Source organism: Apis florea, unplaced genomic scaffold, assembly GCF_048593485.1.
Source record: "Apis florea isolate Af1SG1 unplaced genomic scaffold, ASM4859348v1 contig_3367_pilon, whole genome shotgun sequence".
Classification (NCBI taxonomy): domain Eukaryota; kingdom Metazoa; phylum Arthropoda; class Insecta; order Hymenoptera; family Apidae; genus Apis; species Apis florea.
Window position 1 is genome coordinate 2,652,460 of NW_028256746.1, and position 26,486 is coordinate 2,678,945.

Below are 26,486 nucleotides of genomic sequence, written 5' to 3' on the forward strand. Positions count from 1 at the left end.
TAATAAATAAAAATTTATAATCGTAAAATTTATGCTAAAATATATAAAAAAATTTTTTTAATATTCCTTTGGCACAGATATAATTTTATATATACAAAATGATCTTTACACGATTAAAAATAAATAATTTTTATTAAATTTTGCGCGAGAACAGTAAATTGTTGGACAATTTAGTATTTATTTTTACTGTCCAATTAAAAGTATCAGAATTTATTAATTAGTAAAATGTATATTTTTATATAAAATATTAAATTGATATTTAAATAATTATAAATAATTTATATTATAAATAATTTTCTTTTTATTCGAAAGAATAAACGCTCGATATAATATATTTAAATTAACGGAGGTACGCCATTGGCTATGACGTTTGTCAAGACGCTTATTTGTATACAGCTGTAGTGTGCAACACGTGCGTACTCGTGGACACATGTATCACTGGTACATTCGCCGTTTTTATCCTAATTTTTGGCAACATGGGGGTCCACGATAACGCGGATTCGAAATATATCGTTATGGGTAGTTCAAATTTTTCGAAATTAGCACCAAAACGTCCTACTACCGTGGTATTCAACGACAGCCCGAGCAAAATTCCAAAACACGAAGATAATCAACAAAACGTTCAGACAGAAAACGTGGATAAAGGAAGCATTACTTTACAACAACAAAGGAAATCTTTACCAGTCTATAGGCTTCGGAAACGGTAAGTTCTGCATATTTTCTTTCGTTTTTCAAACGATTCTCGTTGTTATTCTTTACTGTGAACTTACATCTTAATAAGCACGCGGAGCATCGTGAAACAAAATGGAGAATCATCAACTATGCAAAGTTGATAATTCGCTTGTTCCTGTACAGATGTCACCTTTTATCGAATCAAAAACGCGCGCACTAAAAATTATATTAAAAGTTATTTTAATTTTTACAAATTAAAAAATTTTAACACGTGTTAAATAATTCAATTAATATTTATAATATTAAATATCATAGACAGTCAAATTGTTCAAATTTTACTTTTTTTATACTTGTTATATCAATATTGAGATTTGTTTCTTATTAAAAATTGCAAATTGAATTTTTGCAAATGCAATATCTTCCATTGAAAACATTCGTATTTACATTATATCTCGCGAGATCATCGTTTTAAAGATATATGTCTTAAAATTATACATTTTCAAGCATTTTCTAAAGTATTTATCTTTATATTTTTTACATCAAAGATCACGACACGAAATATAGTTTCGAAAGAAAAATAATGGAAGTAAGTTCAATTGACGTTTCGTATCTTATGTATGGTCACGTGCGAAGAATAAATAGATAAGAGCGAATGGTGGGAGAAGGACAGAGATAGAGTAAAAATATCGGAATCAACGCCATCTTCAGAGTGCCGTAAATGAAACACAGAAAGAAAGGAGAGAAGATGATAGAAGAAGGATAGAGACAAAATAAGAATTGGCAAGTAACGACATCTTTTGAATTTTAAAAACATCCCTTTCAAAGAATCGAGCATCAACGCCATCTCTCGACTTTACCTTGATTCAAAGAGATATCTTTGATACTCGAAAGATGGCGTTATCGGTGAATTCTTATCCTATCTCTATCCTTATCCAACTATATTCTATCCTTTCTTTATGAGTTTCATTTGCGGCACACTGAAGATGGCGCTGATTTCAATATTTTTACCCTATCTCTATCCTTCTCCCACCATTTTCTCTCCTTGTCTCTCCTACACTCGCACATTCACGCGCGTTCAAGTAGAGATAGAGCTTCAACGAACGTTGTTATAAAAATTCAATCGATGAAATCGATAACAATATACGTAATAAATATACACGTTCACACCCTCTGTTCCTACCCTCTTGCCACGAAAAATAATTCAACGAGATATCTCATTCATTCTCATTTCCTTTCCGAATGAATTTAATAATTTCAAAGTTTTAAAATTTAATATCGAAAAAGGAATAGTTGACTAAATCGACCCATCACCCTTTTATCGCGACTCACTTTCCACGTATAAATATAACTTTCTCTGAAGAGTGTTGGGGGCTGTTCGTTTCAGGCTGCTCGAAGAGATCCGCAGGAACAGCACTCTGATCATAATCGGGGAGACGGGGAGCGGGAAGACGACGCAAATTCCTCAACTGCTGCTCTCGTCCGGCATAGCGGGCGGTAGCGGTTGCATAGGCATCACGCAACCGCGCAGAGTGGCAGCTGTGAGCGTTGCTCGCAGGGTTGCCCAGGAGCAGGGCGTGGAGCCCGGCAAATTGGTCGGTTACTGCGTGCGTTTCGAAGACGTAACGTCATCCCAAACGAGGATCAAGTATCTGACCGACGGGATGATGGTCCGGGAGGCGATGACCGATGAGATTTTATCGGATTATTCGGTGGTGATCCTGGACGAGGCGCACGAACGATCGGTGCAGACCGACGTGTTGTTGGGGGTGGCGAGGAGGGCGCAGAATTTACGAAAGCTGAAGAACCTGCCGCCGTTGAAGCTGCTCGTTATGTCGGCCACGATGGACGTGGACAAGTTCGCCAAGTATTTCCAAGCACCGGCCGTCTATTTGGAGGGTCGTCAGCATCCGGTGAAGATATATCACGCCGTCAAGTCGCAGGAGGATTACGCGTTCTCCGCTCTTGTCACGGCCTTCCAGATTCATCGCGACAACCCCGCCAAGTAAATATAATTTATTCCTCCTCCTCCTCCTCGATTCCTTCTCTTTTCTCTTTTTTTTTTTCTTTTTTTTTTTAAAAATAATTTTATCCCGCACGGAGGAGAAGGCTCGTACCGCCAACGTCTCTGGATAGGAATTTTTTCCCAAAGTTATTTCCATTAGTATGCCAATCTCCTCCGCGTATTTACATACCGTTACTTTTATTAGATTGAGAGAGGTGAGCAGGCTGGAATACGAAGCTATACGGGAAACTAGGCAAGAGAGGAGGGGCGATTTCCTGAATTCTTCTGTCTTCGTTACAGCGAGGACATCCTTGTCTTTTTAACCGGCCAAGAGGAGATAGAGGCCGCGGCGGTGAGCGCGAGGCAAGTGGCCAAACAGCTGGACGGCCAGGGTTATCCGTCGCTGAAGGTGTTCCCCTTGTATTCCGCTTTGCCCACGCATCAGCAGTTGGAAGCGTTTAAACCGTCCCCACCCGGGATGAGGAAGCTCATCTTGTCCACGAACGTGGCCGAAACGTCCGTCACCATCGGTGGTGCGTATACCGATATATCGAATAATCGCGTCATTCCTAAAAACCGCAGGTAGAAGTAGAAAACACTGTTCTTCGAAAGAAATCGCGATCTCCCTTCTATGGAACCGAAATCAACATCCGTTGCAATCCTCCTCCCTTTCAGAATGTCAATTGACTTGTAGCGAAAAAAGGAAAAGAAAAAAAAAAAAAAAAAAAAAGAAAGAAATCGTCCAAGTGCTGGCGTAACGGGTTAATTCGGCAAATTGTTGATCAGGAGGAGAGCAATTTCATTTTGACGGTGGGTCGCAATCCGCTAATATCACGATATCGGAACACAGCTCGTTCGTGACAGACTTGATTACTCGAGCCGCGTTCTCGTGATTACATCCGCGGAGAAGAGGCAGAGAGAACACACGAACACACGCACGAGCATACGCACACGATGATATTCCCGATGAAATTACACAGGAATTCGACACGTGATCGACACGGGGGTGGTGAAAGCGAGAACTCATCACCCGACCACCGGATTGGATGTGCTCAGGGTTGAAAAAGTGTCAAAGGCACAGGCGTGGCAGAGGACGGGGAGAGCGGGGCGGGAGGCGGCGGGCAAATGTTACAGAACATACACGAAGGAGGAATTCGAGAGGATGAAGGAGATGCCCGTGCCGGAGATACAAAGGTGTTCCCTCGCGGGAGTAGCCCTCCAGCTGCTCGCAATCGGGGTTGATATCACCACCTTTGATTTCATGGACAAACCGGCCAAGGAGGCTGTCGACGTCGCGGTCACCTGCCTCGAAAAGTTGGGCGCCGTCAAAGGTGAGCGCGACACCGTTTTAAATTTCCACTATGGAATTCCCAATTTTAGAATAGAACGACGAGCATTTTTATATTTCGTTCTCGAGCCATGGCGAATGAATTCAGAATATTATTCTTGCACGAGTTTAAGCCGGGCAGGCGAACCATATCGAAATATTAGGTTGGAGAAGATCGCCAGGTGGCGGTTTCAAAAATTCAGATCTGGAAACGAGAGGTGGATCGAAATCTGTATTAAACAAAGGTAAATGGAAAGGCGGAAGCAGAGTTAAACGTATGTCCTCCAATGACAGTGTTCAGACATTTGGGTGAAGGCGATGGGTAAAGTGAACAAATTGGGAAAGAAAAGTTCTATTCATTTTTGAAGATACTATACGATAATCGTGCGCGAGAAAATCCTATATGACTGAAAAAAATTATGGTGGCTTGAAACAGGGAATAATTCATTGTTCTTCTCTGAAATCGTAGGAACAGCATCCTACTGCCAAGAGATCGATTAAGAAACAATCGTCATTAGTCAGTGGATCTATTCTTCCGCATATGTTCTACAAAAATTAGCTGACTCGAAATATGAAATCCGATTTGTTTCGCCATTTACAGTTGTTTTTAAAAAATAAAATATTCGAGAAGCTGTAATCGAAGCTTTAATGAAATATGTCGGTTGAAATCTCGTTGGAAAAAGATCATTAGAGGCCGATGGTTCGTAAATGGTTTGATCGAGTAATATATCGTTTTTCTTCCTATAAAAACGGCAATTTTATATTTGGGCTAATCGATTGCTTTTTCAAAAAATTCGATATAAATCAACGAGAATCGATTAACAATACTTTTGAATTGTTTTAAAATTATTTTTCTTTCCATAAGTAGAAACAGCGCTCGTTTTATTTCTATGTCTCTGTGAAGTTACATTAAGCGAAATTACATTATTACATATATGTGTACGTATAAACATAGGGGAAACGAGACGCGAAGCTGGCGAGATTCCGTTCCGTTGAATTTGCTAGAACAGAAATCTGGATCGGTCGATTAAGCTTCCGGACTATAGAGATTTAAGTTTGAGTTTCTCGTTCGCGAGATCAGATTGCTAATTGAATTGTTCAAACCGTTGAAAGATTTAGTTTCTTTAAAACAGTTTGTCTGGGTTTTGCAAGTTTAATTAACTCTCGGGCCGTGCTCGAGAATTAACGTTGAAAACGTAAACCTCGAATAAGGGCAATCTTTGGGATAGGCTTCGTATAGGAAGAAGATCGATGAATCGAATCGCGGTTGATTTCAATCTCAATCTTACGTTCCCTCGCGTTATTTTTTCAACGATCGATTATCCGAGGGAAAAATTAGAATTTTCAAAAATTAAGCGGATTTTTTTTTTCTTTGCGTTTCATCGAGATCTAATCGTCATCCCTCTAATAACGAAATCAGAAACGAGGAACGTAGATTTCGTTCCAACGAGAATAATATCGAAATGTCAAGACCAGTTCCTTTCCAAGATTCCAAGATTTTCACTCGCTCCCTACGATCCGCGAGAACGGCCGTGCAATTTCGTTTCATTCCCTTCCGTTTCGCCGTTGATTGTACACCACGGTAATTTTTAATGCATCTTTTGCCGTTGCAACTTCGTTTCTTTCTGAAAAATGCGTATTCCGTAGTTGGTTGCAACGAGTAGCTCGTGCTAACTTCTCGCATAAAATTTTATCGGTGGTCGGTAGAATAATAATAAATACGTATACACGATTTCAAATTTGTGCACAGTGTGTGGTTCGAACGTAGAATTTTTATCGGAATATTTTTCACTCTTCTCTTCCTTTTTTCTCCCTCTCCCCCCTTTTTTCTTTTTCGTAGAATGTTCCGAGCCCTGGTTTTTATTATTAATTCGTCGCAGAATATTTCCATATAAATTTTCGCCAGAAGAATTCTCCCCGCCATAAAAGTTATTAGCAAGGGACAAATTGAAAATTCGTTGCTCCCCAACTTTCGAAAAGGAAGATTCTGAAATTCAAATAAGCGACATTGGCTTGCCGAGGAAATATATATATATATATATATATATATATATATACATTCTCCGTCCGTGGAAACAATACGTTTCCACGGTTTATTTCTTTTTAGAACGGCAATATTTCATATCTCGCGTGCTCGCGTTGTTATCGTAACTGTGTATAGGATACGTCTAAAGTGAAAATCGGTTCGCAATTTTATTCGAACCTGCGTTTTATCCCATCTAGGAAGAGTATAATTCCCATGATTGATATCGTGATTTTATTATACGAGAACGTTTCCTCTTTACTTCTTTACCAAAGATTGTGAGGGAGAGAGAGAGAGAGAGAGAAAAGAAAAATTACACGCGAATAAAAGAATATTTTATCAGCGTGCTCGAAATTGGATCGAATAAATTAAAATTTTTCCAGCTGTCGGAATAACGTTTCCCGTTTCGTATCGTACATATTAATCCACATAATTTTATCGCTCTGTTTATAAATAAAATTTGCTTCTTGTATTTATTCGTAAGACGTGAAAAATATATTTATCCTTGCTTATTTATCGAAACGCGATTTCATCCGGTGATTTTCCATCCGAGCAGGTTCACCACCACAGCTGACTACTCTCGGAAGGACGATGTCCCTGTTCCCATTGGATCCGCGATTCACCAAGGTGATTCTCGCATCTGTGGAACATCAGTGCCTCGAAGAAGCCCTCACCGTTGTCTCCTTATTGTCGGGAGAGTCTGTTTTCACCGACCCGCCCGCGAAAAGGCAGCAAGCTTACGTCGCCAGATCAAGGTATCTTTCATTGATTTTCCTTTCAAAACCTTCTGTTTCTCCGAATACCGTATCGTAATACCGCTTCTTTGCGGGTTCTTCATAATCTTCTTACGTTTTATAAATATCTTCGTCGCGAGAATCCTCTTAGGATTAGGCGAAGGATTTTCCACGTTGCGTGACGAGATAATCAATCCGTGTGGAACAAAGATGTAAAGGATACATTGGAAACTTGCAACTAATAGATTCGTTTGTTATTGAATATTGTTTTAACTTGCGAATTCGAAATGTAAAGAATTATTCAGAGTTGGAAATCGATTATTATTATTAATTAAAATTTGGATTTCTCTCTAACAAGTTAATCAAATTGTCTCGTTACATTGTTACAGAAGTAAAGTCGAACTCGAATCTGATACAAAAATTTTATTTCTCTATTATTTAAACCTTCAGTTGATGAATCAATCTACTCCCATAATTCAATAACGATTTCACAAATATATACCTTGTGACGTTTTCGAATCGGAATCTCCACCTTAAAAAACGCTTAAAAAATTCTTTTCTCTGCACATAGTCGTATTAACCGCATCCATCCTCGCGTTCCTTCCTTCTCCCTTTAACTCTTTAAACAGAATAAATACTTTATCCCGTACAATATAATACGATCGAAAAATATTCGGCGCCATTTCGACATTGCGGGTTGTTCGCGCTCGAAGCAATGGTAGTTCTATTTGTGAACTGTATACCAGTTAACTAGACGCTGATTATTAGAGAGAGCAGTGTCTCCCACAAACTCGCAACAATGCGATCGCGTCCGACGGTCGAAGCACGATCTGTACGCAACTAACCTATTGTCGTGATCGAGTGTGGGCGTACGACGTGTTCGTCACGAGAAGTTAAATAATCGTGTGTTCAGTTGAATCCCTTCCTGGCTAATTGGGATGGATTCTTGATGGGGCACGCCAATGACTAATAACATCGGGCGGGCAGTGCCCGTTTCGCAACATGGTTCGAGGACAAAGAAATTTCACGCTTGGGCGGTGACTTGTACACAAAGATCGCATGGTAAACAAACGGTACAACGTTCTTCCTTAATCTGCCAAACAAAGAGCGATGTTAGCACGCAAAGTCAACTGTGTTATTTGAGAATCGACCCGAGGCCGTGCCAAAACCCATAAAAACAGTACTTCAGAAGTATCGCTCTTTGTTCAGGTCTATTAGTGGCCCGCTGGCCATGGAACAGGAAAGAACCTTCACACGGAACTTTCTCGAACAAATGTCTGTTTACAATCTCGCGAGAAATAAGCGTTCGCGAATAGTTTTTAGAGAAATACGAACGTGAAACGGATCCGCGATCGATACTTGGTTTTTCGTTACGCTTTTCGTTGCTTCGTTCGTTCCAGATTCGCCTCACCCGAGGGAGACCACGTCACGTTGTTGAACGTTTTTCGGGGCTACACGAACACGAAGCAGAAAAAGGTCTGGTGCCACGACAACTTTCTGCATCACAGGAATCTGGAATACGCGGTGGAGGTGCGACACCAGCTCGCCGCGTTAGCGGAACGAGCGAATTTGGAGAGGGCGAGCTGCGGAGCGAGCACCGACCGGCTGAGGAAAGCCCTCCTCGAGGGCCTCCACGATAATCTCGCCGAATTGCAGAGGGATCAGACTTACGTTACGGTGAGCGAGTTTTCTTTTTTCTCGATCCATTTCCGGGGAGAAGATATCGAACCTTTGCCCAATTTTCGAGTAAATCGAAGATCTTTTTTCGAATAAATTTGCGAGCAATTTGGAAATTACCGGCGAGTGAACGAAAGAGAGAGAGCATACACCCATACGCTTTGCGGTTTAGTTACGAACGAATCATTATTTTGTATCATATAAATTGGATCTTGGTTCCAATTCTTTATAAAATAATATAGTTTTTAGTCCGTAAATTATTTTTTTTGACCGTATACCGAAACATTGTGGATCATTATAGCGAAGTATAGGTGTATTTAATTTAGAAACCGAGTATTCGAGTATCGTGTATGGTGTTTTTGTAAATTTCACGGTTGAAAAAGCGGAATGAAAAAGAAGGAGAGTATCGACTAAACTCCTCGCGAAAAGGAGTTTAGGACCGATTCTCTTCGATTCTTCGTTTTGACTCGAATGGAAGGTAACGTTCAACAACAACGACTTTTTGCACGTGCAATATGGGACGGAGTTAGCGTTATTCCGTTGTCATTTTGTCGGGGAATTTGGGGGAAGCTCGAACGAGTTTCTTCGGAGAGTATAGGGCGCGGTTTAAGCAAGTTTTCTCCGCTCGAGACTCGGGTAACGAGAATTTAGAAATAATTGGATTGTTGGTCTGTGTAGGTGAACTCGAAGCAGCCGGTCTCTATACATCCTTCCTCCACGTTGCACGGCAGCAAACCACCGTTAATATTGTTCACGGAGGTTATAGCCACGGGGAGATGTTATATCCGCGGTTTGTCCGTCATTGACTCCTCGTGGTTGACCGAAAAAGGCTTCAACACAGCTGGGAAACACGACTAGAGGAGGGGAAAAAAATCGTCCTCGGGAGGAGGAGGAGGAGGATAAAAGATTAGGTAATTGCGATTCAACCGTTTTTCTTTCTTCTTTCCTTCCTATTTTCCTTTTCTTTTTTTTTTTTTTTTAACGTTTCGATCGTTTTTTAATCGAGAGGAATTGACACGACTTGTTTTTATACCCTGTACAGCTCTTTAATAAAAGCGATAGTTGTCTTAACGTTTTATATATATTATTTTATATAAAACGTGTTCTATCATTTATCTTAACGTTTCTTACTTTATCCACGATCTTTCCCTCTTTCCTCCAATTTTCATCGTGATTTTTAAATAAACGTACTTATTGATCTCGATTGAAAATAAACGATACAAACACGTGTTTAATGATGATCATTCAACTCGAACCTCTGTACTACATCCTTATATATAACCCTTGTATTAATCGAAATCGATTAATCGTATCTCTATTTTAAACGAAACGAAAGGAAACGTTCGAATCTTTCAATTATTACGAATAATTCGTCCAAGCTTGGCCAAGTTTTTCAAGGATCAAGATCGAGTTTCCATCGATACATCGGAAAAATGATTAATCGACTCCTTGAACGACCGATTTTAAATTATTATTAATTAAAACGACGAGAACGTTTCGAGTAGGCACGAATGGGAGTGTACACGGTTCGTGTCACGGTTCGATGCGTGTCACCACAACAGGTGGCCACCTCGACGGAGTACCGTTGCTATTCGTTACGTGCAAATAATCTGTTACACTCGGTGTTACAGTAGCTAGGTTGATGTAGCTATGTAATTATCTTTCGAGCCGTGTCATTTTTTTTTTGTTTTTCAACGCGGTGCAAAGCGACAGCGGATGCGTAGCGGATTTTGCGTACGTATTAACGCGGAAGATGATAAGATGACGATCGAGAAAAAGTGAAAAAAAAAAAAAAAAGAAAAAAAAATCCTACGAAAAACGTGCAACGTTCCTTGCGTTTTACTTGCCTTCCAACACACTTTTCCAACGTAACTGTTGTTCATGAACGAATGTGAACATTTATGAAAAAAAAGTGTTTTTGTTAAGACGATGATACAAAGGAAAGGTATCGTTGATTGGAGTTTTAATTGTCAGAATTAATTATTGTCGAAGGTCTTTTATTTGAACGACAAATTGCATCAAAATTATTTAATTTCGTTTGCTTCGATTTAAAAAAAAAAAATAAAAGTTTAACGCGGAGTTACGTCGCTTAATTTTATCTATTGAATGAAGGAAGAATATAAATTAACGATGATCGAATCATTTTATTTATCCCGTGTAACGTAATAACGGGGATAATTTATATTTTAATCGCGTATCATTTATTTCGAATCGTTTTATTACGTGGCGTGTAATTGGTGGGAAGCAAGGTGCGACGCGCGCACTATCGGTGGTCGATTTCAGAACGAATTGAAATTGCGCGAAGCTTCGAACACCGGAATGAAATTATTTAACGGGGTTTACAGGTGTTGCCGATATATAGGTGTTCACTTGTTGGCATTAACACGTTATGACTTGCCCAACGTCGTTCTATAGACTTGCATTAATTACTACTTAAACGGCGGAATATTGAATTTTCAACACGTAAGCCGATCAACGGAGGAAGTGCATCCCCACGTAATTAACGTTTTTACTTTCCGTCCGAATTTTCCGCTTAATCCCTCGCGACTTATTTCGTTTTGACGCATTTTGACAGGAATTTTTTTAAGATTAAAATCTTCACGACGAAGCGTGAAGATTAACGCAACTTGCTATTCAAAGTTTTAATCGAAAAGTCTTTTCAAATCTAAAATTTTCGAAGTCAAATTTTTAATCAAAAAAAGAAGAGAAAAAAAAAACGACAATTTGCCAAATCCTTCCTCTTCTTCGTCTCGAATTTCAACTCGATCATCGAGCGAAATATATTTTTGAATACGCATCGTCTCCATTTTCCGAAACATCGGAACAAAGGGAGCGATCTTTAAATAGAGCATCGCGTAAAATACGAGATCGGTCGCGACAATTACGCGGGATGAAGCCGGCGGCGTCGTCGTCGTCGTCGTCGTCGAATAATTTCTGTCCCTCGCGCAAACTCGGTGTCGTTGCCGGTGGGTTGTCTGCCACCCGCCTCGCGATATCGAGTTATCGTTCGCCCTCGCCCCCCACGCTTCCAAGATACCTGTTTCTCGAGGTTCTCGTCGTCGAGGAAAATCGCATTCCTCGGTGTCGCGTGGCATTAACCGTATCAGCAAGCTCTCTCGTATAAGATTCCCTCCTCCTTCTTCCTCGCGCTTTCTCGATTTTGCTCGACATATTACGCTTCGTCGTGTGCTCGTCACCCCATTTACCGAGAAACATCCCTTTTGTTCCGAGACACGTTCCACGTAAGTGAGAAGAGCCGCTCCATCTTGACGAGGGCCGTTCGCCCCCCCCCCCCCCCACTCCTATGCTTGTTCCATATCTACCAAATGCTCGATAACCATATTATTTCCTCTATATATAGCCGTTATTCGTCGTTTGTTCGAAGAAAGAGGGAGGATTTTCACATAGGGAGTGCTTTCTTACTTTTCATATATCCTTCTCTCCGTTGTAATTTCGATATTATAAATTTTCCCGATTGGTCTTTCCCGATTTATACGAATCGATTTAAAAAGTAGGAGAGAGTAGGAGATCTTTTATAAATTCGAATGTATCATATAATAATTATCGACGAATCTATATTTAGGAAAAATGTGAATAAGAGGAAGATTAATTTCAACCGGTTCCGGAAAATATCATTGTGCAGCGTGTATAGCTGTTGCCAATAAAAGGCTGCTCACTGCTAACCTCAACCAAATAACTCCACCGTTATTAAGCCTTTGCGGTCCGAACCCGGAATATTCTCGGCAAAGTGACTTCACGATTGCAAATGAAACCTGCCATATTCGCATTATTACCACGCGATATATTCACGAAAATGTCATTAACGTTAAATTGAATCTCCCCGAAAAACTTCAACTCTAACGCAATCCTCCATTCCTATTCATTCAATGATGCTACAACGTCGAAGTATGTAACTAGATTTTAAAACTTAACCTGAATCGTATCTAAGTAAGTTTTACCTGTGCTCCTCGGCCGAGGAGAAACGGCAAATCTTCCGTTTAAAACGCTTTTCGTTTCATATCGATACGATCATCCGTTCTTCGGATATTCTCGTTTAAAGTGAACCGTGTAATTTCGTCCGTTCGCCATTACGTCTCCCTCTCGCTCGCGCGTTCTTCATTCCCCCTCTTTCTCCTTCTCATCACGCGACCTACCGCGGCATCTGTGGCGCTGGTCAACGACGAGCACTGAGTCATCGTGTTTTTTACTATTACTATTACGTGGACGTACGTACGTACGTACGTACGTAAGTATTTTCCAGGAAAGAAAGTGGGTCAAGTCGAGCGCGCCGCTTCCAAGAATTCGACCGCGCCATTGAAGAATCCCCTTGCATTTTAGCTCCTCGTGTTTTTCGCTCCTCTATCTCTCGGGAGTTGGGTTGGGTGTCAAGGTGGGATAAAATGGGAATCCGATGACGCGATTTTCCTCGATTTTCTTCGGTGCTAAATCACGCGTTTCTTTTTTTCTTAGACTTTATTTCGATTCGTCCAAGTCGAAGATGAAAATTTGGGAAATTTTGGAAATCTCGAGTGATTTTCTCGTGACCTTTTTCGGTTAAGGTTTTTCGAAATCATATATGTTTTTATATATATGTACAGGATTTATTTTACAGCCAAGTCGATGGGAATTCCCGTTGTTGGAAATTTTCTGTCATGATGGGATAAAATGGGAATCCGATGACGCGATTTTCCTCCATCTTTCGACCGAGTTTCGCTTCGAGATCACGCGTTTTTACCCCTTTGCGGTTTTATTTTGGAAATTTCCATCGTTGGAAAATTTTGTTAATGGATTCGATACCGCAAGAGTATTGCTCGAGTAATTTTAAATGTTTTTTTGGAATTTTAACTAACCAGTGGAATCAAAAATTGGGTTTTTTTTTTTTTGGAACTTTTTCTATACTTTATTTCATATTTTATCGAGTGTTTTTCTTAATTAGATATCGCGTAGCTCGTCGAGATTATTACTCAACGATGATTGATATTTAATACAATAATAGGTTGGTGTAACAGTAGCTAATTACATCGTGTATAAAATGGCGTATAAAGTTATCTACATTTTCGTATTACGACAATCGCGTAATTAAACACGTATTACACGTATTAAGACAGACATGATGACGATATAAATAGAAAAAAATCTTTAACGTATTTCCACGTGAAAAAGGATGTTTAAGGATGATAAGGTGGGATCATCATGCTACCACCCAGTGAAATTTCTCGCGTGTGAAACGACGATTGAAACGGTTTTGTGGATGGCGTGCGAGTAATTACACGAATTTTAATTGCCTTACTTTAGCGATTAACTGATAAAAGGCTCGTTAAGTCGCAAAGTTGGATGTTAAATATCGGATTTATTCGAATTAATTACCGATTTTCCACCATTTAATACGTTAAACGTGTATAATAAATTGAAACCGTCGTGGAATTTCGTTACGAATGATATTATTATTTAAATAAATTTTTGCTTAATGGCAATCAATGATGCGTAGATCGATGTATCATAAATGATCAAACGGATCAGGATTATTTGTAAAAAGTAAAAGCGAAAAATAATACGATTTTCTATGTAATAATTTCGATCTTCTTTTTACGAATCTTTTATGCGATTAAACGCGAGCAAAAGTAGAAGATAAAGAGTTGAAAAAAATTCGTAGAATTTCCACGAATACTTCTATGAATAATCTATTCCCTCGTAAACCCTTCCATTCGGTAACATACCGAAGATTAAATTCTTGCGTCTAGAAAATAGAATTCTTGCGTGAATCGAGATTACGTGCGCCATGAAATATTCACGTATAGGGAAGAACGGCATGATCGCCATTTTAAACACTTCGTAAAATGTTCTTAACCCCTTCCGAGAATATTCTCGACATCCCTTTACATTATTGTCAAACTTATTCCAAATCCTTATCGCTAAAACTTTGGCTCGTGACGTTTCTAACAGGAATCAAGAGGAATTAAAATTTTTAAAAATAAATAGACGAAGCGAAAATTCTACTTCTAGTTCCAAAATACATTAGCGTTCAACGTGAAACTCAAAGTTGTTTGGCCGGGGATCGGATAACGCGTTAACATACGTAACTTCAAAGGGACGGATTCACGGTAATGCTGTTAAGCATTATGAATTTAAACTCATTTCCTCCACTTGACCGTTGAAAACGCGCATTTCCACCAATTAAAAATCGCTTGGAGAACTTTATTCGTACGTGAAAAGAAACAGCGAAATGAAGATTCAAGGAAAAAGAAAAATGGCGGAAAATCGACGATGAAAAAATATTTTGAATTTTTTCGAGGCAGAGACATTTTATGTATTATTTTACTTTTAATTACTCTTTCAAACTTTATAACCATATACATAAAAATTAGAAAAAAAAAAACTTTTTTTCTCCTTCAAAATTTTTAGTTTCAAAATATAATAGGAATTGCAATTTTCTATAGTTTTCATTTTTTAAAAATGAATCGAATCAAATTGAACGAAATATACAACTCGCAGCGATGTATTAGATGTGCAAACAAGTTCTTTCCCCTTTTTCTTCCAAATTCAAGATTTTATCACATAAATCAGGCACAAGATTGCCCAATTGTTCCACTGGCAATAGATATCGCTTGATTCCTAATCTTCCTGTCAATCTTTTTCTCGCGTCTGCGATTTCTCTGACTCACCGCCGTCAAACTTTCTCGATGAACTATCGTCGTCTTCCAAATTAAAATTTCCCTTAAATCTTTAAATCTTTGATAGATACACCGTTCTCTCCTAGCGAAAACCATTTCAGTAGTTTCGACGATTGATTTCCTAAACTGGAACGCAAAGAGCAAGCAGCGACGAAGCTTCTCGCACGCCATATCACTCGAAATCGTCGCGAAATCCTCTTAAGAACGCTATTCGAATTCGGCGAGAAGTTACGATCGTAGAGAAAAAGAAACTTATTTACCTAATAACACTAATCCCTGGAATCGTATAATATTTAAAATCTCCAACTTTAATATGGTCGATCAAGCTATCTCGAACTCCCCCACAAGGAATTCCTTATACACCTCGACTCACAACTCGTCCAAGTTGTAAGCCGGAGCGCACACATCCTTCCAAACGGTAAACAGTATAAATTTCAAAGCAGCAAACGCCAACAACTCTCGCCCCAGTTCCCAGGACGCGTACGCTGATAGGATGATGAAAAGAAGAGTCGCCATCCTCCAAGCAGTTTCCAACGCAACGCGTTGAATAAAACGAGGGAGGACAACGAGCATGGTGGGGATCACCGCAAGGGTGCCGATAGAGTCGAAATAATGGGAAAGAGGTGCAAAGAAGTATCATCAAGGAGGGGAAAAGCCTTTCTCCGTTTCATTCGACTCGTCCACGGTTAGCCAACGTGGACGGCCGCGTGATTGAGAATGAAATATTTACGAGCGGAGACGTGGTGGCAATCAGAGGTCGAATAGGAGCGGAGGGTCGTGAAAGGGAGCGCGTGCCTCCTCGAGAGGGGGTGGCCCCCTTTCTTCCTTCCTTCCTTTCTTTCTTTCCATGGATCGCCACCGGGGATCGAGGCTGTAAGACGATCTTTAACAGCCCTTTAATAATGAATCCCCTTATGAATGCGCCACCCTCTCTTCGCTCTCGCGCGTATTTACGCGGCTCTTTTTCTTCGCGGGACCTCGCTGTGTATACCCGAACCAGTACATTCGAGGTGAATGATGATGGACTTCCGGGGTCGCGAGCCACCTTCTGCTTTCTGGGTTGTGTAATTTTGGCTTTTCTTTTCTTTTCTTTTCTTTTCTTTTTTTGATCTTTTCGAGGAGGGAAGTGAATTTCCACGAAGCGAAATGTTGGATTAGGAAGAGGAGAGGATATTTTAGGTAACTAAGAATGAAAGTTTCACTCGAGGGAGAGAAATGACAAAATTTTAAAATTAATACCAACGTTTGATCGATCGAAAGACAACAATTGTCTTTTCCTTTACATTTGAAAACCGCAAAAGCGGTATTCATAATGTATATAAAAAGAAAAAGGAAAACGAAATACCGCGTTAACAGCGTTCTTTCGTTAATATTTATACGTCCCATTGGGAATCATTTGTCACCGCAGCGACCTAGCAGAATACAATAGCGAAAGTACCGCATATTGCGGTGACCGCAAATGCGTTAAGCACTAACTTTATTTAAAATGCGATAAAAAACGTTTATTCGTTAGAAACCTCTGTGCAAGATCGCTTCCAGTGATAAATTATTCGAGTTTAATTTCATCGAAACAACTTTACCCTCAACTTTGATCGTTAAAATTTTTTCTCCCCCACCGATATACGCGATGCTGCACGCGAATCTTCTTCATCCCTTCAATAGGCGATCCGTTAATTGCTCGGTTCGCACACGAAGAAGAGGAAGAAGAAAAACTCGTTTTCCGGGGCTCATCAGCCGGCGGCCTGTTACACAAACGCGAGCGTGTAAACGAAAATCTCTAAGATCAAGGGTGAATGGGGAAGATGGATATGAGGAGGGCAGCGAAATAAACGGTGTTCCTTGTCCACACGCCTTGTCCATACAGGTACAGTAGTTTCAGCCGCGTTTAATCAACATCTTGTTCCTGCTATACACGAGACAATGTCAACAAGTCGTTTGAGGGGAGATGGAGAGAGAGAGAGAGAGAGAAGGAGGCCCTCGTTTCACGCGAGTTTCGAGCGTGCTACATAAATGATCGTTCCTATTTCCTTGCCCCCTATCGTTTCATCGTCCTTCTTCCGCCCCTTTCACACATTCTCTCTCCGTTTGATCTTCCTCATCACTTTCCATTCAGGACTTTCAATCCTTTCATAACCATACCCTTCTTCTTTTTCTCCTTTGCTATTCAGTATCTCGGTGAAAAGGGGCGGATTGTCGAGTTCAACGAATCAAAGGAATACGATTAATAATAATCGAGCAGAGGATTTATTGGTATACGGGGTTGGACCAAGAAGGTGGCGATGATTAAGAGAAGATGATTAAGAATAAAGGGAAGCGAAGCGAAATCGTAGAAATTAATGTTATGGGAGATAGATAATGGTTAAATAAATTGCGAGAGGATTCGCAGAGGTACGTTAATTGTCGTTATATCGCGGAGAGTCATCGACTTAGCTCGTGCCAGGTCATCGTGACGATAATTAACGTCCAAAGGGCATTTGGCTATCTCTCCTCAGAATCAATTAATCACTACGATTAGGTCACGCGGAAGTCCTGTTCTTCCCTTTGAGAAAGGGGGACCGAGCCGAGGTGAATAGACGATCGATCGAACTGCAATTATCCATTTATTTTATTAAAGACGATTTGTAAAGTTTCGAAAGGAAACTGTTAAAAACAACCTTGCTACGCGATGTGTCTCGCTCGTTTAATCATTTTCTCGGTCGAAAATGCCAGGTATTTTTGAATAAATTTCACGCGCGGATATCATTTCCACGCACTGGAACGTAAATATCGCCGAGATCTATTTTATTAGCATAAAGCGATGATGGTGGCGCGACTTTCAACAGCTTGGATGTCTGTATTATGCGAGACGACATCGTCTTGCTTCGTATCCTATGCGAATATTCGAAATTTCTCTTCTCGTAGAAAAGAAAAGAAAAAAAAAAAGAGGAGGAACGAAATTTTTTCAACATTATAATCAACATCACGAATATACATATATATGTATACATAAACGTCTTTCGACTCATTAAACCTGTGGTTAAACGGTAACGGATAATAGGAATACCAATGTCTGTTTGACAATTTCATCGATGTCCTTTGATCGGGTGCAGAAAGGCTGGCAATCAATGGTTTGCGGTGGACCGAATATACTATATATATATATATATATATATATATACACGTTTACGTTTATATTCCACAACTATATTACGAAATTCCATTATCGTGCTATTGTGACGTGTTATGTACACGGTTACAAAAAGCCGCGTTATTCAGATTTTCCGTTTTTTCCCTTCCAAAACCGAAGAAGAGACCGATCGGACGATGAAATGGTCAAAGCGACCATTCTCTTATTAGAGAGAAGAATTTTTCATTCGGACGAACGATCGTGATCGAAAAGGTATATAAGAATAAAGAGGGCGATCGCGTGGAAATGGAAAAAATGAAGCGAATTTGTCGGAGATGTTCCGTTCACGGGTAGAATATCTTTACAGATGGATCTAATTTCCCTTTTTCTCCGTATATTTCCATTGTTCGTTGAGCGAGAGGAATGGATTTCCAATGTCGCGTCGTTCGCCGACTTTTCGAAAGAAACGCTTGGGAAAAAAAAAAAATGTATCGAAATCAACGGGGATTGTATTAAAAAAGACAAACCTGGTAGAGCGTTTAATTGAAACGAGAGATCGAAGAAAGAGGTATCAATCCTTTAAAAAAAGTAACTAATTAAAAAATTCGCTTTTCATACAATCTCTACAATTATTTGCGATTGTTGTTATCGATAAATTATCCAAGTAACTTCGACTATTAAATTGTGTCGTCAAAAGATCTGGATCTAGCGAGGATCGTGGAAAACACGAAGAAAGTACGTACTTTGTTTCACTTCTGCTTTCGTTTTTCGTTTTCGAGATACGTTGCGAAAGTTACGTTAACATCTTTGGCGTGATACACGTTACGTTTTATATAATTCGATAAAATACGCGAGATACGATCGACGCGAGATAGAAGGGAAAGTTGGTTAAATTAGTTTTAGGTTGGAAATCTTTCTTGTGCCCCCCTTATCTAAATTTATGGGTCGACAACCGCCAGGACAGTTTCAAATTGGGAAACTTGGAAGTTGGGAGCGGAGAGTAAGTAAGCGCGATCGTTGGTAAAGTTGCAGGTGAATGGGACGGTCAAACAACGACTCGCAATTACACTTTTGATAAAACAGAGGTATGGTATTTGATCGCCTCCAGCCGTTGAAAAGGCGCGTTTGAACCTCGTTATTAACTTCTCGTCCGTCGATACCTCGATTTTACTCGAAAATTTTCATTTTCTCTTTTCGAACGCGTGGATAAAACGCTCGTTCAAAATTCTCTCTCTCGTTTACAGATCCAGGTTTAATAAATTATCACGTACACTCGAGGATATTCGAGCGACACTTGTCACTCGCTACGATACATTTATGGCCTTGATTATCCCCTGTGCAAGGGGATGAATAGAGCTTCCCCGTGATCGTTGGATTAGATCGTCGCCCTTTGATTCGACGAGCTGGCCGAATGCCTTTCCAGCTTAACACGTTGTTCCTCGCACGCCACGACATATCTTGGCAATAAGAGTAGTCGTGATATTAAACATTTTCTCGAGGATCGATACGTTTCACCAAATATACACTCTGAACTCTGGTAAAATAGATATTCTCGATATGTTCGGTCGATACCAGCCGGAAGTGGAAGACCTGGAGAGAAGGGAAAGAGAAGAAGAAGGAGGAGGAGGAGGGGGTCGGTGGTAGCAACAGGTGGCATCAAAAATTCATTCGCGATGCCCGCTATCGACTACAACGGACACCTGTTTCCGAGGATCGATCCGCGTCCCTTAATTGTAACCTCCGACTACTCTATCCGCGCTGCACTCCATCCTCGTCCATCTGTTAATCCGCGCCTTGCAAATCTCCTCCTTCGATCGCGTCCAATATCGATCCTTACGTTGAAAATTATCGATTCGATCGATGGTGATGGCACGAATGCTTTTACGACGAATTTGATTGTAAATCAACCCGGCAAGTCGATGGAAATGGCCAGGATTTTAAATTTGTGTTTATCGGTGTTGTGAAAGAACGAAGAGGATAAAATGAAAATGTACCACGAAATTGTTCGAAAATCTTTGTTTGGGAAAGTAGGATAAAAGAATGTACATCGAACGAAAGATGTATATTATAGGGGAGAACGTTTCCTTGAATTGCGCGGCATCAGTGGATCGAAAGTTTTTAGCTTTTGTGTTCCAGAGAAAATCCCACAAATAGGAGATCTGGGGATCTGGAGAAGTTTCGTAAGAAGATACCAAAGATAAATATCACGGAGAGCTAAGAATCGTAGTAGGTGTAAGTTCAATCGATTGAAGACTATATAAATGTCCTGGCATTATTTTAAGTTTAATACTGAGACTATAAAAATATGCAAGGAAAGGTATTATTAAATATCGATTTTTAAATATGAATTTCCCCTAAAATAATTTCCATATGAACCTCAATATATGATTCAATCTCAATAATATGAAATCTGACAAATCTACCTTTATACCTTTATATTAATCGAGTGCAACGAGATAAAATTGTTTACTTAAACAAAAATGCGTCGACGATAACGCGACAATAAATTGAATTAACGAGTCAGATCGAAGAGTATTCGACATTTTACATTTTCATTACATTTTATCTTATCGATAGATTATTCTTTCTTTCGTCGGATCCTTTACTTTTTATAGCCTTCGTACTTCCTTTAATAAACAGAACCGTTTTAATAGACGATTTTTACGGGCATCGAATCCCTTTATGAAGGTTTTCACGAGTGTGTTTCATGACGGTGGATCGATTTCAGGAGTTGATGCGGACTCGATGAGAGAGACGAGTACATTCTTCTGGGAAGTGATTTCCAGATTTGTAATAACGCTCTAAGGATATTTCGACAGCGATAGTGGTTTCTTTTAGGAGTTTTGTAATTCTGTGAATAATTAGGTTCTTTATTTGGCTCTCTTTGGTGCCAAGAGAGAATGAATATAAAAAAAAAATTTGTAAAAATATACATGCATATATATATTTTTTAATCAACGTAATATACATCGATCGATATTTTCGTTAATTATACAAAGTGTATAGCGCGTTTAACATTTAGAGCGTAGAATAATTTAATCTTAAAATAAAATATCGAATCGCACAATTTTTAACAATACGGTAACAAGACTAATAACTAATAACATTTCCCTTAATTACCTTACATCTACGTTCTAAAATCAGTAAACGAAAACGCAAAAAACTGAAACGAGTCGTAAGATTAAAACGTCAAGATATTCCCATTACAACTCGAAGCGAAAATTTCTTTCCCAACGAAAGAAAAGAAAAAAAAAAAAAAAAAAAAAAGAAAACGTAAAAAGCCATAAATTAAGCGAACACTCGTGACTCATCCCAGTAAAATCCATTTATTGACCCACTCGTCCAACACCCGATACCCTCCTTCACCTTCCCATTTGCACCCGATAACCTTCCACTGCCTCGTCCTCCAAAAAAAAAAAAAAAATCTCTCCAACCCAATAACTCGAACCGTTCTCCAAACGACCCTTCTCGATTCACGAATCTATCCAGTGGATGGCCTTGCCCACTAAATAGTCCTTGGTGCAGGCAAGCGCGCCGTTCGACTCCACGTAATCCATCAGTTGTCTGCCCACGTTCACGAAGAAGCCGAGGGCCCTCAAAAAGCCCATAAACGCTTGACGCAGATGGAAAAGCGCACTGTCCCCTCTATCCAGCCCACGCGCCTCCTCTCTCGACGATCGTCGACCTTGATCCACCGTCCTCCACCATCGACCCACCCCTCCGTAATCCTCCGTAAATCGGTAGGCGACGAGCGTGGAAGGGAACGAGCCTTCGATCCTCCACTTTTTCCTCCACTTTCCTCCACGCTCGATCGCCTTCTCGCCTCCTTCACCGTACCGCCAATTATCCCTCCTAACGTGACCGGATAATTGTTTCAAACCCTCCTCCCCCCAAGCCCCTTCTCCTTTCGATCCTCCTCTCCTTCCATCCTTCCCTGAATTTTTCAACCGCGAGTAAACCGTGGCCGGAGGCGAGACACGAGGCTCGTTCGACAAGGAAACTGTTCGAATCCCTCGATGACGGCCGACCAACGCCGCTCCCCTCGAATTCGTCCTCGAAACGTCGTCGCGCTTCTTCCACGATCCTCGAATTTCACGAAAAGACGCGGGATTACGGGGAGAAGAAGCTGCTCCTCCCGATACGATCCGCTCTCTCGTCGTTCCATCATTCGTGTCACGCTTACCACGGTATTTCCTCCATGCTGGGGTGAACTTCGTTCGAGGAAGATCGCTCGATTTCCTATTGCTTTCGTCGAATTTACCGCTCGAACTCGAGATCCCTTCGTCGGGCTTCGATGACTCGTGTTTCCAAGGTTTACTGAAAATGACGCGCGTCCATCCAGGATACGAGAAAGGTCGAGCGTTGCTCGATCCTCCACCAACGTGGTTCGCGCCAGTTCTTTCGAGCTCGAGCACCTCGACGCTCGACGCATCTCGTTTTCTCGAGGATTCTCCCTTCTCCTCGGCGGAAGATGGAACGGCCGAGAAGCCGCCTCTTCGACAGCCACGCTTCGTCGAATCGAATCGAACACCGAGGAACATCTTCCCCTCAAAGTTCCGGCCAACTTTCACTTTCCCGCTTTCCCGCCGGACGCCGGAACTTGCTTGCCCCTCCTCTTCCCTCCTTTCGCGGCTAACACCGTCTCCCCAAACTTTCCACCCCGCCGTTGTTCTCTCGACCAGCCTCCTCCCCTCGCGTCGCGCCACCTTCGAAAATTCTCGCTCGAATTTCCCCAAGATTTCCCCTCTCGATCCAGAATTTTTTACCTCGCTCGATCTAAACTTACTCCTCCTCGTCTCTTCGACGTCCGACGTTCGCCGAGTTGGGACTGGTCCTCCTTCTTCTGCTTTTCTTTTTTCTTCAGAAGCGAAATCGTTTCCCAGGATCCTCGAGGAAATTTCTTCCGTGTGGAGGAAGACGGAGTTCGACGGTATTCCATTCGAGGAATACCATTTCTCCACACGTAGATTCCTCGGAGATCTCTCGTACTTGGATGATGGATTCTCGTTTTCATCTTGCTCGAGATTCGCTCTCGGGATCCCGTTCGCCTCGAAACGATTCGCGTGGTCGAAGGCGGGGAATTTTTGGACGCTCGTTCGAGGGATCGTCCTCGAAATTTCTTCGATAGTTTGTTGTTGTTTCTTGGAGGAAGGGTGATTGTCCTCCGAGAGCTGGCGTTTCGCGGGATTGTTGCTCGCGATCGGCGATTCTGAATTTATTATCGAAATGGACGAGTTCTTTCGAGTCTCGAAACGATCGCGTTCTTTGAGATTCGGTGACGATATCTCGGCAGACGATATCTCGGTTCCGTTTTCCATCGAGACGATCATATTTGATCCGTGTTTTTTCGCAAGCTCGAAGAGCAGATCTTTCTCCTTCGTAAAATTCAGCGTTTCATAGTTTTCGTATCCTCGAACGTCATCGAAAACTTTCTTATCTCCGAAATTTAACACCGATTCACTCATCGAGTCGCCCGACGTAAACTCTTTCGCGATTTTCGACGAGTAAACATCGTTGTAATCTTTGCTCTCTAAAATTTCTTCCTCCTTCCTACCTTCGTACGATGTTTTATTTCCGCGATATTTTCTTTTATTGTTATTCGTGGCTACAGCCCGATCATTATTTCGCCCTTCGTTCTCAACGATTTTCCTCGAGTTACGATTCTCGAAAATTCCCAAAGTTCCATCTTTCCTCCACGTTCCGTAAGAACCCTTACCTCCACGATAATCTTCCCCATTATCCACCGCAATAATCCATTCGTTCCACGCTCCATTCTCAAAACCATCCTCGAAATTATTTTCCAAAGCATTTTCATCGATTTTCGAGTAAACGCCTCGATTCTTCCCTAAAACCTTCAAACTTTCATCCCTCCTCTCGTCGTAAGATCTCTTCCCTCGGCGATAATTTCCATCATTGCCCACAACCCGTTCATTCCCAAAACCAAAAGTTTCATCGATTTTCGAATAAACGTCGCGATCCAAAATCCCCAAACTTCCATAAGATCTCTCGCTCGAACGATAACCTTCGCCATTATTCACCCCGATAATCCATCCTCTCCACGTTTCATTCTCGTTATCGTTCCGAAAACCGTTCGAACCGAAAACACCTTGGCGATCCTCGGCCAAAATCCTTAAAGGTTCATCTTTCCTCGTCGCCCCGTAAGATCTCTTGCCTCGACGATATTTTCCATCACTGCCCGCAACCCGTTCATTCCCATTCCCATCGATTTTCGAATAAACACCTCGGCGATCCTCGGCCAAAATCCTGAAAGGCTCATCTCTACTCCCGTAAGATCTCTCGCCTCGGCGATACGCCTCACCGTTATCCACTCCGACGATCCATCCGTTCCACGCCTCGTTCCCCACGCCATCCCCGAAACCAGCGACCTCGAAATCGTCGTGAAAATCGTGATGCGGCCCGAGATCGGGCCCCGAAGACGCTTCCTCCCCGCGCAGATGAAGCAAGTGCTCGGCCCAACAGTAACCGAGGGCCACCTCCTCCTCGTACATGTGGTACACCCTTCGCCAATACTTGAGCGTGCCGCGTATCAGCGCGAGCAGATCCATCAGTTCGCCGGCCTCGGCCGCGTGCGGCGGCGAGACCAGCAGAAAGCACGAGAGCACGAGAACAGGTGGGATGCTGGGCGACATTGATCCTCCTTTTTTTTATGATCCAAGATGAAAAAAGGGAGGAGATAAAGGAAGGCCTGCTTTTCTTCTCTTTTCTTCTTTTTCTCCCTCGACTCGACTCACGAATCGCTCCACTCCCGGCCAACTTGTCCTCCCCGCCTTTCCTCTCCCCTCTCGCTCATTACACGATCTTGCTTTCGTCTGCCCGCTCGATGAATCACGATCATCGTCAATCTCTTGCCCCACTTCTCTCTCTTTTTCTTTTCTTTTCTTTTCTTTTTTCCCCCCTCAACTTTGTCGACCGATTTTTCGAGGAAAAAGGGAACGATCGATCTTGAACATGTCGATTTTTAACGCTCGTCGATCGGCATCTTTTGATTTCTCAGGAAAAATTGGTAGATATTCGTGTAATCGTCACTCGAGGGGATTAATATCGTGGCAACGACATTTATTCCTCCTTTTCTGATTTCTGCGCGAAATTGAGAAAAAAGATAAATCAAAGATTTCGAGTATTCATATTTCATTTTATTTTGAGTGAGGATATCCACTCACCATTCGCCAGACCTTCCTCCGTGTCTCCTCCTTTCGTTTTTGCTCACTTTTTACACCGACATTCACAGGTTTACGTTCAGCTGCTTCGCTGTAAAGTAACGAGAAGAAAAAAAGAAGAGAAAATGACGAGAACCGAAGGAAAGAATTTCAGGAAAAGAATTTCCTGACTGGATTGACTGATAATATCTCTCTCTCTCTCTCTCTCTCTTATTTATAAAAACGAACGAACTTCGATCCAAAACTTGATAATCATCCAAGACGATTAATCTTATTATCCCCTCTCCTCTCTTTTTTCTCTCTTCAAATATTCACCTTCTTCGTCCAAAGAATCGAGAAACTTTTCGATTCGATTCGTGCAACGATAAAAAAAGAAAAAAAGAAAGAAAAAGAAACGCTACCTGATGCGTAGAGAAGATATCACGCGTATCCTTTGGAACTAGTTGGTTATCACTCGATCCTCTTCTTCCTTCTTCGCGAAGTAAGGGTGCGATTTCCAGCCGATTTTACTCTCTCAATGCCGTACGGCCGACTGACCACGAGTTTTAACTGACAGACGAGCGACCTCCTCCAGCTACGCTTAATTAATGCCCGCGCCAAAAGTGTGGAAAGTGCGTAACCTGCCCCGGTAGGATTCCACCGCCGACTTTTCACCATCTGCTCCGAGTGAAACACGTGCACACAGTCCACGGTTAACGGGACACGTTCGGCAGGACAACCTGCATTCCTCTCCTCTTCAAGGTTGGGCTCGATTTCGGGACCGATGAAACGTGGCCGACTGTTTCGTTCACGTGGCCTCTCTCGTGGAAGAAGAAGAAGAAGAAGAGGAGGAGGAGGAGGAGATCGGTGGAGAGGATTGGTGACACGCCACAGGTGTGTCAGTGGAACGTGTGTTCGCGAATGGGGGCCAGAGGTCGGCAAGTCTTTGGTGGAGATATGCGACGAAGGAGAAGGAGGTGTGTGATCGAAATTGATCGATCGAACACGATTTGTAAGTTGTATGGATCGAGCGAGATTTCGATAAATTGATTGATTGAAAATTAGGGAAAAGTTAATTCGAGAATTAATTTCGAAGCGTACAGATTACACGTAATAT

General features: G+C 41.4%; 2 protein-coding genes and 1 long non-coding RNA gene across 3 annotated transcripts; 1 reads left to right on the plus strand and 2 right to left on the minus strand.

Annotated features, from left to right (window-relative positions):
• The first annotated feature begins 402 nt into the window (after positions 1-402).
• ath (ATP-dependent RNA helicase DHX33) lies at positions 403-9,665 on the plus strand. Its single transcript, XM_086911944.1, has 7 exons — positions 403-703; positions 2,057-2,674; positions 2,975-3,207; positions 3,655-4,005; positions 6,581-6,779; positions 8,159-8,435; positions 9,114-9,665. The coding sequence occupies exons 1-7, from the start codon at positions 477-479 to the stop codon at positions 9,291-9,293; spliced, it is 2,085 nt and encodes a 694-aa protein (XP_086768070.1). The 5' UTR covers positions 403-476; the 3' UTR covers positions 9,294-9,665.
• Positions 9,666-21,146: 11,481 nt separating this feature from the next.
• Positions 21,147-24,862, minus strand: LOC147657015 (uncharacterized). The gene has a single exon (XM_086912093.1). It carries the CDS (start codon positions 24,860-24,862, stop codon positions 21,686-21,688), a length of 3,177 nt encoding a protein of 1,058 aa, XP_086768219.1. The 3' UTR covers positions 21,147-21,685.
• Positions 24,863-24,932: 70 nt separating this feature from the next.
• On the minus strand, positions 24,933-25,945 carry LOC147657016 (uncharacterized). Its single transcript, XR_015293264.1, has 3 exons — positions 25,792-25,945; positions 25,394-25,481; positions 24,933-25,310 (listed from the first exon to the last, which is right to left on the minus strand). It is a non-coding gene; the product is annotated as an uncharacterized LOC147657016 (long non-coding RNA).
• Positions 25,946-26,486: the final 541 nt, after the last annotated feature.

Coding starts and splice junctions, on each gene's coding strand:
- LOC147657015 (XM_086912093.1), bottom strand. CDS start 24,862: ATGTCGCCCAGCATCCCACCTGTTCTCGTGCTCTCGTGCTTTCTGCTG.
- ath (XM_086911944.1), top strand. CDS start 477: ATGGGGGTCCACGATAACGCGGATTCGAAATATATCGTTATGGGTAGT. Junction 4,006..6,580: donor AAAGTTGGGCGCCGTCAAAG/GTGAGCGCGACA, acceptor CCATCCGAGCAG/GTTCACCACCACAGCTGACT. Junction 8,436..9,113: donor GGGATCAGACTTACGTTACG/GTGAGCGAGTTT, acceptor TGGTCTGTGTAG/GTGAACTCGAAGCAGCCGGT.